The 15,311-nt window shown below is 39.6% G+C and overlaps 1 protein-coding gene across 1 annotated transcript in view; it reads right to left on the reverse strand.

Annotated features, from left to right (window-relative positions):
- The window catches only part of SRFBP1 (serum response factor binding protein 1), a 79,424-nt gene that overhangs the window by 44,155 nt on the left and 19,958 nt on the right, over positions 1-15,311 (reverse strand). The window contains exons 2-3 of the mRNA XM_082784396.1: positions 8,264-8,352; positions 7,254-7,326 (exon numbers count right to left, since the gene is read on the reverse strand). Coding sequence (XP_082640522.1) covers positions 7,254-7,326; positions 8,264-8,352 — 162 coding nt within the window. The remainder of the gene's footprint in view (positions 1-7,253; positions 7,327-8,263; positions 8,353-15,311) is intronic.

Consider the following 15,311-nt stretch of genomic DNA (forward strand, 5'->3'; position numbering starts at 1 on the left):
ATCAACACTACCTGTGTGCGTCTACATTCTCCCAAGCAGTCTGTCCTTGTTTCCACTTTTGGTGGACTGTGTATGTATTTGGGATCAGTTATGAGCTCGCTGTTCATCCATGCTGTCTTCTGCATTATGTTAGGTGTTTTCTACTTGAAAGAGCTTTCCATTTCAGTCATGACAAAACTAGAGGTATCGGTTAAATTAATACTCAGTTTTTATAGCAAATATAACCTGTTTTATAAGGGCATACATTAAGCAGAAGAGCAAAGCAATGCTATAGACAAAGTAGAATGTGCTGTGATGAACTCTAGGAGTATAATTCAGTGTTTCCTAAAATTGCCTGATATGTTGCACATGTATGCCTTAAGTAATGTGCACATGGGTCCATCCATCACTCAAAGCACCAAATTTCCTGTATTACTGCAGAGAAGCACATCATGCATTCCTAACAAGTGAGACACTTGCCAAAGCACGGACTTGCACTACTCTACTGAAGCAGAGCTGAAGGACTTCAAGTTCTACCCTTTCCCCTTCACTGCAATGGTCTGAAAGTGGCATCCGGCCCATGCCATTGTGAAAGCAGGACCCTTCTGTTTTTCCTTAAGAAGCAACAAGGACCCCTCCTACAATGATTATACATTAGAGTTTAAGAGTTTCCCACTACTCTTTCAGAAACCTTTAGAGGTTAAAGATTTTGTAATGTTAATATGAAAGTCTGCTATCTATTATGAAATAAAATATGCAAGATTTGTTGGAAACATATGCTGGGAAATAAAACAAAAAGCAAAACTGCAAAAAGGTACTCTAGTCCTCATTCTTACCTAAGACAATATTACAGTGAGATATTAACTGAGAGCAAGGCTACATAAGATGAAAATATTAACTAAATAGGGAAACACTACTGTTGTAAAAAAAAAAAAAAAAAAAAAAAAAAGGCTTTTTGAAAAAGCATGACATTTCAGGATACAAAAATTCCATTCAAAAAGTCAGTATTAAAAGCAAAATCTATTACGCTCCGTAGGCCTTTTGTTCAGGACTAGATAACCAGCTTTTTAACCAGGCCAGCCTTTCTCATCCACAACACTATTACTTTCATGAAACTGGATGATTTTTGTTCCATTGCCAAAGATGATAAAAACTTCAGACTGAACTTCTACCTTTAAAAAAACAGTTTGGCTTTCAAATGCCTGACTATTACTGGAGTTCATACTTCTGTTCATATCTTGTTAAAATACAAGCTTAAGAAAGAATAAATTACAACAAAGTCTTATTTTTTCCTATTTCTTTTGTAACAAACTCATTGTTTTACAATAAATATTGTGGTTTAAGTGTACTAGAAAAAACACAAAACATTGATGCCCATCTATATGAAGGGTTGTAAGGAGGACCCGGGGAACTACAGGCCTCTTAGCCTGAACCCGGTGCTGGAGAAGGTTATCAAACAGGTCCTCTTGAGTGCAATCACACAGCACACGTGGGACAACCTGGGCATCAGGCCCAGTCAGCATGAACTCATGAAAGGCAAGTCCTGCCTGACCAACCTCATCTTCTATGACCAGGTGACCTGCCTGGTGGATGAGGGAAAGGCTGTTGACATAGTCTGCCTAGACTTCAGCGAGGCCTTTGACACGCTCCCCCATAGTATTCTCCTGGAGCAGATGGCAGCCCATGGCTTGGACAGCTACACTCTGGGCTGGGGTAAAAACTGGCTGGATGGCTAGGCCCAGAGAGTGGCGGTGAATGGAGTGAAATCCAGCTGGTGACCAGTCACCTGTGATGTTCCCCAGGGGTCGGTGTTGGGGCCCATCTTCTTTAATATCTGTATTGATGATTTGGATGAGGGAAATGAGTACACCCTCAGTAAGTTTGCAGACACCAAGTTGGGGGGAAGTGTCAACCTGCTAGAGGGTAAGAAGACCCTGTGGAGGGACCTGGACAGGTTGGGTCAGTGTGCAGAGGCCAATGGGATGAGGTTCAACATGGCTGAGTACCGGGTCCTGCACTTTGGCCACAACAACCCCATGCAGTGCTGCAGGCTTGGGGCAGAGTGGCTGGAAAGCTGTGCAGAGGAAAAGGATCTGGGGGTGCTGGTCGATGCTCACCTGAACATGAGCCAGCTGTGTGCCCAGGTGGCCAAGGAGGCCAATGGCATCCTGGCTTGTGTCAGGAACAGTGCAGCCAGCAGGAGCAGGGAGGTGATCATCCTCCTGTACTCTGCTCTGGTGAGGCCTCACCTTGAGTGCTGTGTTCACCTTTGGGCCCTTCAGTACAAGAAGGACATTGAGGGCCTGGAAGATGTCCAGAGAAGGGCTAAGAAGCTGGTGAAGGGAACACAAGTCCTATGAGGAGCAGCTGAGGGGACTGGGGTTGTTTAGTCTGGAGAAGAGAAGGCTCAGGGGAGACCTCATTGCTCTCTGCAACTGCCTGAAAGGAAGGTGTGGGGAGCTGGGGGTCGGTCTCTTCTCACAGGTAACCAGTGATAGGACTAGAGGGAATGGCCTCAAGTTGTGCCAGGGGAGGTTCTGGTTGGAAGTGAGGAGACATTTCCTCTCAGAAAGAGCAGTCAGGCATTGGAACAGGTTGCCCAGGGAGGTGGTGGAGTCACTGTCCTTGTGGGTGTTTAAGGAAAGGTTGGATGTGGTGCTTAGGAACATGGTTTTTTTACTGGTAGGGTGATGGTTGGACCATATGATCTTGGAGGTCTTTTCCAACCTTAACAATTCTGTGAATATCAATTTATTTTTTTCTTCAGGAATAATTTTCAGGATAGAGAATGCATAAGCATCCATTTACAAGCAATTTAATAATAGTTGTAATCAACTGCTGCTCTTTTCTAACAACTCAAAGATAATTTCCCTTCAATCTTATCAAATAGCCTTTTGCCCATGTATCACTAATTCTCCAAATGAAATATTGCAATAGCAACAGGTGCCATAATAACAGTATTCCCTGTGAGGTATAGGCTAGTCCTAAATACACAGTAAAGCAACTACATTAAGTTACATTAAGATCTAATTTCAGCAAAAAAAAATGTAAACAGTTCAAAGTAAGTTGCCCACTGCTAATAATTTGCTAGACTATCAGTCATAATTCTGCAAAAGATGCTTAAAAAATACTACAGCTTCATAAATAGGGTAAGAAATACTCTACGATTGATAATAAACCTGCTCTGGCAGTACCATCAAACCTGAAAATTAAAGAAAATCCTGTACATATGTACAATTTTCTCTTTCAAGAAAGTGAAATCACAGTTGAAAGACTAGAAAGATCATACTGTTCTTCCCTCCCCAACCCCCCCATCTTTCATGAATTGTTAAATAAATATTTTGTATGGATTTGGCAAAAGAAATTCTGAAGAACTCAAAAAACAGTGTTTTACTCCAATAGCTTTGAGAACTCCTGCAAACAATTAACTCAGTCCTGCAACCACGTAGCTAGAATTTTTAACTGCTCTCCCTTCTCACAATGTATGTATCTTGTTGTGCCTGAGACATTATTACTTGTATTTGCCTATTAAGTTCTTTTAAATCTCCAGTTCTAACAATCAAAACACACACAACTAGAAATTAAACGTCATTCTAACAATAACACAACAATATAAGTGTTTTTTTTTACATGCAGCCCAGCACCAAAATTTCTTACATTTTCAATATATGCAGTACTGTCAATGAATGAATATGTAGAATTTTTAAAAAGTATACACAGAAATAGATACAGTATTTAACCTGAAAAGTGAGTATCTAATTATGTCCCACTCCTAGGAATCTGTGTATTTACAGTGAAATTATGTCATCAGTGTCTTTCTGGGTGTACTTGAAGATAGGAAAAAGCACACTCAAGAGTTAGTGGTAAGGCAACAATTACCAAATGACAGCAATTATATTCCTCTCCCTGTAATATCAGATGGTAATTAGTAAAGACCCAAGCTAGAAAGAGAAGTTAAGATCTTTAATTGAAAGTTCACTTTTATATCATTCTAAAGGAACTGTAGCCCTCAGAAGTCCTCCTGAGCTGCAGGCAATTGCTAACAACACACGAGCCATTCGGAAATTTTCTTTTTCCTCGTTATTGTTGTTATAGTCCAGATGAAAGATAACACCTCCTCCAAGACAGTGAAAAGGTTTTTTGGTTTAATGGTAGATGAATGTATAACTATAATTCTTAGAAAGACAAAGAATTCTCCCTCACTGGTATTTCAACCCCTCAGCTTTTTTTTTTTTCTCCCCTCAGAAAAATTTAAGTTATTGCATTAAAAACTTTAACAACACAGACAAATGTGTCAAGGTCCCAGTGTTTCAGTCTTTCTTCCCACAGCTGGAAACAAATTATTTTTGAAACGTAACTCTACTCTTACTCCTTCTGAGAACATCAGCATAACTTAAGTCCTTCACAAATGACACTGTCCGCACTGTCTGTGCCAGCAGTTCCCATAAAGTGCTATAAGCTGGTGTTTGTTTTTTTTTTTCTCCTGGATATGTGGGAGGGGAAAGATGTTCCTGATGTCTTCTTGACTGATGGAAGAAAAATGTGTATTTATAAAGTGTACTCTCTTTGGCAACGGTGGGAAAAACTCAGAAGAAAAATTATACTATTTTCCTTCTCTGGGATTTTCAAAGATGTATTTTTTTTCCAATCTTCAGAAACCCTTCATAGCTTTTGCAACTATTAAAGAAGTTCTATATGCTCTAAGCAGTCATCCCAAATAATCTTTTATCCATATATACACATGCTGTCAGATTCTGGTGTAACATACTCTTTCTGGCTCCAAGCCACTTTGGCCAGAGTAAGTATTTTTTTGTTGCTGTCTTTTTCTCTAGATTTACAGCTCAGTATACTCCTTAAGTGTAAACATTCAGTAAGAGAGAAGGTAGAGATTTTTCTTACATAAAATGATGAATGAGTAGAATTTCATGGACTATTTCTGTTAATTATAAGGAATACGACCACTTTTTACTTTCTGGACACACTGTCGGTTTCAAAACAATTTGTGTCTCCTCTGACAAGTGCTTGGGATCCACACATCAAAACTGCTGAATTAGTCTGGATAACACAAACCTGCTTTAAGTTAAAACTTTGTAGAGTATTAATCAATGTTCCTTATTAACCATTTCTATTCTTTCTTTCCTAAAAATGAGAAAATACCTTATCATGTTATGTGAGGCGTTATTTCTAAAACATCGATCATAGGATCAGTAACTTAAAAGAAAGGTTGCTGGGTGTGATGTTTCACTGGTAAAGAAACGCCCACTATGACAGAGAATTTCAATGATTTATGTGAAAGCTGTCTTGTTTCTCCACTATGGTGAATGAGGAAAATTTCTATGCCAACTCTGAAAAGATCTCAGTCTAGAAATCAAAAGCGGTGAAAAAATATGTAAACAACTAGAGCCTTTTAGGCTGTGATTCATAAGAAAAGAACAGGAATCTTTATTTCATCTAAGAAACAAATGTAGTCTAGAGCCGTAAGTGTCTACTTATTCTTTTTAAAAGATGAAAAAACAAACCAAACAACAGGAGATGCAACCTTTTTTGCTATTAAAATACTACCAATATAATATGGGTACTTTTAACACAATAAAGACCACTAACAGCATGATTTCAGGCAACTGAGATCATTTAATAGCTGTTTGCCTGGGAAGTGGGAGAGCTTTTCTTCCTTCTCAGCTGCTCACTTGGAAGTCTCCTCACTCTATATAAACTATTTCAAAGCAAGCTTTGTTTGCCTTTAGCTCTCCAAATTACAAATCTACCCTCCCTCAACAATCAGTTTTCAAGCACTTACAAGTCCTGCACTCAGGAAACTTATGTAGCATTAATGAATCACTACTGACAGCTGAGGTTCTCCCTTAATTCCACATGGCTCATTCTCTGCTTGACCAAACAACAACCTCACAATGAAAGGTCTTTTTCAAAGCAGTGTTTCACAGTACTAGTAACAGAACCAGCCTTTTATCTCAAGGCACCTCTGTTTACAAGCCTGGTTACCCTTCCAGGGAAACGGACAGGCAGTCCAGGAAGGTAACTCAGTCCATTCCACATCTGATTCTTTCTGGAGATATTTCTGTACCCATTTATGATACAGAAACCAGAAAGCACTGAGTTTTTTTAACTGACATTGCAAACTACCTAGAATCAGGTGGGATAAGTCTAACTGCTGCTGTTCACTGCAGGTGTATGGTGAAAAAAGCAGACACATTAAAAGAACTTACACCAACAGAAACATCTCTAATGTACGTGGTCAATACAGTTTGAAGTACAGGCAGCCTTCAAGATGTCTGCGTGAGCCAATCCTGGAAGTAAAAGCACTATGCAGACAAAGAAACACTTCTGTTGCTTGACTACTGCTTAACACTATAGTACAGTGATAACCATTTCCTTTCCCCCTTTATTTATTTGTGGAGACTCTTTTTCAAATACTATGCTAAAAAACTCTGTGATTCCACCTGACAAATAAAGCAGTTCTTAATGGTCAATGAAGCCTCTTCATTTGTCAGCTTTTTTTGAAGACCAGGATGAAAAATAAACAAATAGGTAAGGGCAATCGCTACTGTTATCAGGAAAAACAAAACAAAAACAAATCATCAAATAAAACTTCTGTAATTTAATACGAAAACAGCTTTCTTGGCCTATAATCTTGTGCTCAGACCTCATGAGTATAATATATACCTCCTGTCAACACAAAAAATTGTTAGCATTACCTGCTAAAATTGAGATATAAGTAGTACAGAACATTGTCAAGTTAAAAGATACCAAAACAGCAACGGACAGCAAGCTGGAAGATGAAAAAGGCCTGAATCAAGCGCTACCAGTCCCTTGCAGCTACAATTTCAAAAACTAGTACAGAACTTTAAAGATGAAAGTAGTACACTACTGGCATCACATTTAAAGCGACAAAAACTGACAACAATGATGCTATGGTTGGGCACATAAAGCACCATTTGCACTTCTAAGTGGCATGAGAAATTTATTTCCTGCACTTTAACTGTCACAGTAGAAACTTCAAGCACGATTCATTTCTAAACAGATTCAAGTTTTGTTTGGCAAACTTAAGACCCAAATTGTCTTAACACCTTGACAGATGCACCAAACAAACACAGAAATATGGAAATGTTCATAATTTTCCAGCTGTGTTACAGTAATGGCCAAGCTGACTTTGGAAATACTTCAGCTAAGTTTCAGTAATGCAGTCCTAGAAAACAAAGCTTTTAATTGTTAAAATTAATTCATTTTAATATTTAAATATCTAAATATGGTATTACCTTCATAGCATGGATTTCTTCTATTAATCTCTCAACTCGTTTTTGGTTCTTTAATTTGAGGTCTTCTGAACCCCTGTAAATGAAGTCTGTCTTTATTAAAAAAATCTGACTTCTCTTCACTTTTTTCTTCCAATATGGTGATACTAAGTAGCAAACTAAAAATATCACAAGAATGAGCACAATTCACATTCCCTTGCTGTTAAATAAAAATTTTAGCAGAGTTGAACATAATATAATGCTCCTACTGTTCAGAACAGAGGAAAACACACAAAATTTAGCAAAATAATCAGAAAGACAAATGTTATTTACTAGGTAAATACATGGTAATTACAATTCCAAACAGTAATAAGTAGGAGACACTGTTATCTCAAATATGATTACATTTTAAGATCTGTAGTACTTAAATATAAACATTCATTGGGTGGGCCTGTTTCTTATTTTTCACGATTTGCTAGGTTTGTGGGAAAACAGTATGTTCAATTTACACTTTGAACACAGTAACAGAGTTATCTTATGTTGTCTCCAGTGAAAAACATCACCAGTCACTTTGGGCCAATCTACAAATATTGTTTTAATTAACTTAATTAATATAAACTATTACAAAATAAGTATTATTTATATAACAATACATACTAAATATTTCTTAATATAAAATATTGCAGACAACTGCAGTGAGAAAATATTGGACAACTTACGTGCAATAGTAGAATAACCTCAAAGATCAGGTTTGATGCTTTCAAAAGCACCATAAAAAGTTGTGTTGGGATTAACTTCAAATATGCTAAATATGTTTAATAAATTTTACCCCTATTCTACTTTACAAAACTACTTTTTAGTTGGTATTTTGATTCTATCTAAAATAAAGAAAAAATAAGACTAATAAAACATATACATCAGAGTGCCTTCAGTTTTCTATGTAATAAATGTTTCTCCCTGTTATTTTGGAAGACATTTCAGATACTGACTCATTTATAAATACACAAACAAGAACACTGATATTTAAAACTGACTTTTTCAACTTCAGCTTCCCAATGTGTCTGGTTAGTCTGCGAATAGTCAGGACTCGGACTTTCTTCACATCTTTTCTCATCTTCACAACCTGTCAGAAAGATGGAAGACATTATAAAGATTGTGTTCCTTGATCAATTTCCATATACAATACATTCATTGCACTGATTTAAATTTTAGAAATTAGTTCAACAAAAAAACATTCTTGAAAACAGAGTGCATTCCCTTGCTACCCAAACCCAAGTTCAAGTGAATTCAGATTTCATTTAAAAATCAAACTGCTTCCATAAACAGAGGAAGAACAACCAGCAGTCTAAAAATGTGTCTGAGGTCTCAACAGAAGACAAGACATTCCTAACTAGCCATACTTTAATATTATTCTTTGAGCTAGACTGAGCTACATATTTGTAAAGACTCACCTTTTACCTTCACTTTATTTTTGTCCTGGTGAAACAGCACCAGTACTTTTCCATTGTTAAATATTATGTAAAAGCATTTTGTTATGAAACATTTTGAAAGATATAAGGAAAGACTCCCAAGCTAAACATTATCTGTTATAGAACAGATTTTGTGATGCAAAAATCTTTTTATGTATTCGAATTGTTGAAAAATTGATTATATGAACCTGTTGAAAATAAAATCAAGGTGATTTTCAACTTGCTACACTCATTTTCAACTTTACACTGCCTACTTCCCAAAATGTATTTCAAAATAGAAAGTATTAAAGAAAAATGATAGAGATGTTCTGGTCTTGCTTCTCTCACACTAAGAGGTGCAGAATTGAAACTATTAGTAAAAGGTGGTACAAACAGAAAAATCTCTAGAATCTTTTGCTGTAAAGTTCCATCATGGGAAACCTTAGGCTGAGATGTTGCCTTCACAATGATGAACATTTTGAAGAGACAGGGACTTGATACTGACTTATGAAAGTGCTTTTTTAAGTCACAGAATCACAGAATTGTAGGGGTTGGAAGGGACCTCAAGAGATCATCAGGTCCAACCCTCCTGCCAAAGCAGGTTCCCTCGAGCAGGTTGCCCAGGTAAGCATCCAGACAGGCCTTGAATATCTTTAGAGGAGACCCCACAACCTCCCTGGGCAGCCTGTCCCAGTGCTCCATCACCCTCACCGTGAAGAAGTTCTTTCACATGTTGGTGCAGAACTTCCTGTGATCCATTTTGTGGCCATTGCCCCTTGTCCTGTCCCCACAAACCACTGAAAAGAGGTTGGCCAAATCCCTCCGTCTCCCACACCTCAGGTATTTATACACATTGATGAGATCCCCTCTCAGTCTTCTCTTCTCAAGGCTGAAAAAAAACCCAACTTTTGATATATCTGAATTACTATCTAAATATGAAAAAGATTTCATATTTAGATTTACAAAATATGAAATATTAAAGCATTAAAAATACATTGTTCCTGACAAAAAGCTAAATTTGTCTTAAATTCAAGCAGTATGGTTCAAAAGAAATTTTTAAAGAAGGGTAGAAAGGAGGATGTGGGGAATTGTGGACCGGTAAGCATCAACTCTGTGGCTGGGAAGACCATGGAACAGGCCCTCCTGGAAACAATGACAAGGCACGTGCAAGACAAGGAGGTGATCTGAGACAGCCAGCACGGCTTCACCAAGGACAAGTCGTGCCTGACCACTCTGGTGGCCTTCTATGATAGACTGACTGCCTCAGTTAACAGGGGATGATCAACCAATGGCATCTACTTGAAATTCTGCAAAGCCATGCACACAGTCCCAAATGACATCCTCATCTCCAAATCTGAGAGATTTGAAGGGTGGACCATTCAGTGGACAAGGAATTGGCTGGATGGCTGCATCCAGAGGGCTGCAGTCTCTGGCTCTTTGTCTAGCGTGAAGCTGGTGACAAGTGCTGGGACCTGTACTGTTATCTTACCTTACTGTTATCTTACAACATCTTTACTACAACTCAGATTGAGTGCACCCTCAGCAAGTTTGCAGATGACACCAAGCTGAGTGGTGCAGTCAATACAACAGAAGAAAGGGATGCCATCCAAACGGACCTGGACAAACAGGCTCATGTGAACCTAATGAGGTTCAACAAGTCCAAGTGCAAGGCGCTGCACCAGGGTTGGGGCAATCCCAGACATGAGCATGGACTGGGAGAGGAACTCATTGAGATCAGCCCTGCAGAGAAGGATTTGGGGGCTCTGGTGGATGAAAAGCTCAACATGAGCCAGCAGGGTGTGCTTGCAGCCCAGAAGGCCAACTGGATCCTGGGCTGCATCAACAGAAGGTGAGGGAGGGGACTGTCCCCCCTCTTTTGCCCTCATAAGGGCCCACCTGAAGTGCTGCATCCAGGTCTGGAGCCCCAGCACAAGAAGGATGTGGACTTGTTGGAGAAGGTCCAGAGGAGAGCTACAAAGATGATCAGAGGGCTGGAGCACCTCTCCTGTGAAGAAAAGCTGGGAGAGCTCAGGATATTCAGTCTGGAGAGGAGAAGGCTCTGGGATGATCTTATTGCAGCTTTTCAGTACTTAAAGGGGGCTTATGAAAAAGACAGAGTGACTTTTTCCTTTAGCAGCCAATGACAGGACATGGAGTGATGGCTTTAAACTGAAAAAAGGGAGATTTAGACTGGATGTTAGAAGGAAATTCACTCAGAGGGTGGTGAGGCACTGGAAGATGTTGCCCAGAGAAGCTGTGGATGGCTTGTCCCTGGACTAGGCCCTGGCCACCCTGACCAAGGCAGGAGGGTTGGAACTGGATGGTCTTTAACCCCTTTACGATCCAAGCCACTCTATGAAGTTGGCAGCCCTTTCTTGAGGAAATACTTTACTTCCAATTTCTCAGAGGCAACATCAGACTGACTGTGTGCTGCCCAAATACCTAACAGTTGCCATCAAACCAGTTCCACCAAGAATATTGGCATTACAAACCTGCATCAAGCTAGACCAAAAGCAAACAAAAATTTTCAAAGTCCCTGTAGGAAAATATAGTAATAAACTATGATGTGAAGTTCAGGACCACAAATTGAGAAGATTATTATTTTTTTAAATGCATATTCTGAACACTTAATTATCTTTGTAGCTAAGTTACCTGCACAAGCAAGCATTTAAGTCCTAACTGTGCTCAGCAGTAGCTCTACTGAAGGCTGAATCTGTTAGAATAAAACAATTTATAGGGAGAGGACCTTTGAATACAGGTCCCAGCACTGTCACCTCTAAGAAGAAACACATTCAGTAGTGCTTCTGCTAAAAGGAGTGGAGGGAAACTCTTCTGGGGTAGTTATTCACACTTGCACAAAGAAAAGTGAAAAGGTGTTGTTTGGGGACAGGCAAGATGACTTCATGAAGGGCAAATCATGCCTAAATTGTGGTCTTCTAGGACAGAGCAACAGCATCATTGAACAAGGGAAAGCAACCTGGACTCGTGTAAAGCCTTTGGTAACAGTTCCCCACAACATCCTCGTCTCTAAGTTACAGAGATCCAGTTCTGGGGTCCCCACCATAAGAGAGACATGGATAAGTTAAAGAAGATTCAAAGGGAGCCCTGAAAAAATGATCAGGGAGCTGGAGCACCTCTCCAAGACAGGCTGAGAGACTTTAGCCTAGAGAAAAGAAGTTTTCAGTGGAGGCCTTATGGCTACCTTCTAACACCTAAAGGCAACCTATAAGAAAGACGGGAAGAGACTCATTACTAGGTAATGTAGTGATAGGACAAGGAGTAATGGTTTTAAACTAAAAGAGAGTAGATTTAGATTAGATATAAGGAAGAAACTCTTCACTTCTTGGTGGTGAGGCTCTGGAACAGGCTGCCCAGTGAAGCTGCGGATGCCTCCCCTGTGGGAATGTCCAAGGCCAGGCTGGATGGGGCTTTGGGCAGCCTGATCTACTGGAAGATGTCCTTGTCCACAGCCAGAGGTTTGGAGCTAGATGGTCCCTTCTAATCCTAAGAATTCTGTGAAAAGGGTAAGAAGGTTTTTGGGCCAAGAATGACTGACATTTAAGATCGGTGTCCTGTTCTAAAATCTGAGTATCAGAAGTCAGTACTTTACCCAGGTGAAAAAAATCCAAAGGCCTACAGAGCACTTATACATCAGTGAATAGTAAAAGCCACAAGCACCAAGCCAAGTCTATGCTAAATAACTACACTGTTTAAGTTTCCACGCACTAAGGAAAAAATGCTTAAGATTACCATTTGCCATCTTGGCATGTAAACATATCTCTTTATATGATATCGAGGGGAATTATCACTTTTTTTTTTTTTTTTTTTTAAATAGAGCAACAGTTCACTGTAATACATCATCTTGTAAATGGAGGAAACAAAATGAACCTTCTGGTTGAATACGTCTTAAATACTAAATACATTCAAAAAGATGAAAACTGGGTATGCATGCTTCAAAGGAAGATGTTTTTCTTTTGTTTAATGACTATTAAAAGCATCTCCAAGCTACAAACACATTTGAATTCAAAGAATTCATACAATAACTTAACATGGTAGTTACTGCATATCCGAATACTAACTATATTTAACTTTCTCTCCAAAATATTTTGTAATGTATTTTTTTTACAGAAATATTAATGCAGACACAGCATGTTTCTGGGGCTTAAGTGAGCCAAGACCCAGCCTCTCCAGATGCCAGCCAATGAAAGCTCTGTAGACATATGACAGCAGGAATGAGGGAAGGTATTCACTCCTTGGCAGACTAGGCATATCAATTTATGTAATCCACAGTCACTTCTTTCACACGGGACAGCATGCATCAACTCTGTTCTTGGAAGTACTCATAAAGTTCTCAAGAAAGCAGTCTGCTCTTTGGGACAGAAATCAAAAAGTCTTTGCTTTAGAGTGTGCCTCAAACAATGGGTCTTAGACCACCAGTGTGGCTCCTAGGACTGATAGCCTCTCATGTTAAAAAGTGAGACAGACAACTTTCCCTTGAGGTAAACAAAACCGTAACAAAAACAAAAAAACAGACGTGATTTTTTTCAAAATAGTAATAAACATTTATTCACAATAGGTAAGATATTCTTTTATATAAAAGATAAGACAACAATACAGGAGTCTTTGCAATGCAACTTGTAAAGGCTGCACTATAAACAGGGTTAGACTTACCAATGCTTCAGTGCACGGTGACAAGGATTTTTAAACATACTTAGATGTGAAAGTAAACTCAAAAGAATAATTATAGCCTCAGTCAAAACCCCAAGCAAACAGCTTCTTCTATCAATAGCAACACATTTTAGGATTCCTAGAAATTCAGGAAGCATGCCGTTGTAAGTGGAAATAACCACTTCAAGGATTTTTTGCAATAAAGGACGTGGGATGCTTTCCATTTTGGAAGGCATTTTTTTATTCTTTAGAAAAACATTATCTAAGAAGCAATTGCTTCTATCTAAGAAGAATTGTTAAATACTAAGTAAGAACTAGTCACTTTTACCAGGACAAATTGACCTTCCATACATGTATTAGGAATAATTTATAAATTTTTAAATCTAAAAGAAATCACAGTGGAAAGGTGTTCACTTTTAACAACAACGAAGGCAGTGAAATGTATGCTGTGGTTTAACTCAGCGTTCAGATGAGCAACACTCAGCTGCTTGCTCACTCTCACAGGTGAGACGTGGGAGAGAATCAGAAATGTGAAAGTGTGAGAACCCAGGGGTTGGGATAAAGACAGCTCACTAGGTCCAGCAACAGCTGCATGCACAAGTGAAACAAAGCAAGGAATTCATTTGTGGCTTCCCATCGGCAGGCAGGTGTTAAGCCACTCCTGTGGACAGCCCCCGCAGGCTCAGTTTGGGAAAGTTTGGGAAGGACGGCATCCCTGGGAGGGACCCCACGGGGAGCAGGGGCAGGGAGGGACCGTGAGGGAGCAGCAGAGACTAAGTGCCAGGGACGGACCACAGCCCCCTTTCCCCGTTTTCCTGAGCTACTCAGGGGGAGGAGGTGTTTTGTTTGTTTGTTTGTTTTGTTTCTCACTGCTAATAACAGGTAGTGAAACCTGGATTACATATATCTCCCTACGCTAAGTGTTTTCCCTGTGACGATAAATGTTATCTCTCTGCCCTTATCTCAACCCTTGAGCCCTTTCCATCATATTTCTTCCCTGTTCCTTTGAGGAGGGGGAGTGAGAGAGTGGTTGTGGTGGAGCTCGGCTGCCCAGCTGTGTAAAACCACCACAATCATGCCCACCATTATATTGGGCAGACAAACACCATCACTCACAATATCCCTCCCTTCCTCCTTCTTTTCCCCAGCTTTTATTGCTGACCACGATGCCACATGGACATTCCTTTGGCTGTCCTGGGCCAGCTGTCCTGGCTGTGCCCCCTCCCAGCTCCTGGTGTACTTCTTGCTGCCAGGGCAGCACCAGAAGCTGAAATGAAGGTCTTTGGCTCTGTGCAAGCACTGCTCTGCAACAACTGAAGCATCAGTGTGTTACCAGCATTCTCGTCCTCAATCCTAAACACGGAACCATACCAGCGAGTAGGAAGAAAATTAATTCTATCCCAGTCAAAACCAGGACAACATACTAGCCTGAAAGAACATTAGCATGTTTCAAAAGCTACAATGGTAGTGTAGGAGCTGCACTAAAAATTACATCCATTATACACTATGCCTTGCACAGATACCTTAAGTAAAATAGGTATTTCTACTACTACAGATCCCAATTTGTATTACTACAGATCCTAAATGAAGATAAAATACAAAAAGACAAACAAACAAATAAAAACGTCAAAGGTTGCAGCTATTCTACACGTAAAGAAAGCTCCATAGTCCCAACAGCTTGAAGTCTACAGCAAGCATTCCTCAAAATACAATGCACACCAGCCAGCTTCACACAAGCCCTTTTGAGTCATACGCAAAGTAGTGTCTCCTGTTTCAAGACAGGACGAGACATAAGATCACCAGGAAATTACTGGCCAGACAAGAACTGTAGAAATCCTCTCCTGTGGTTTACCTTTGCCCAAGGAGTGCAAGTTATTGAGAAGGATTATAACAGGAGTTACTGATTTCAGCACAACCCACGTTAAAGCGATACTGACCGCAGAGGCAGGAGCTCCCAGGACTCACT

The sequence above is a fragment of the Aythya marila genome, assembly GCF_965140915.1.
Source record: "Aythya marila genome assembly, chromosome: Z".
In the NCBI taxonomy this organism is placed as follows: domain Eukaryota; kingdom Metazoa; phylum Chordata; class Aves; order Anseriformes; family Anatidae; genus Aythya; species Aythya marila.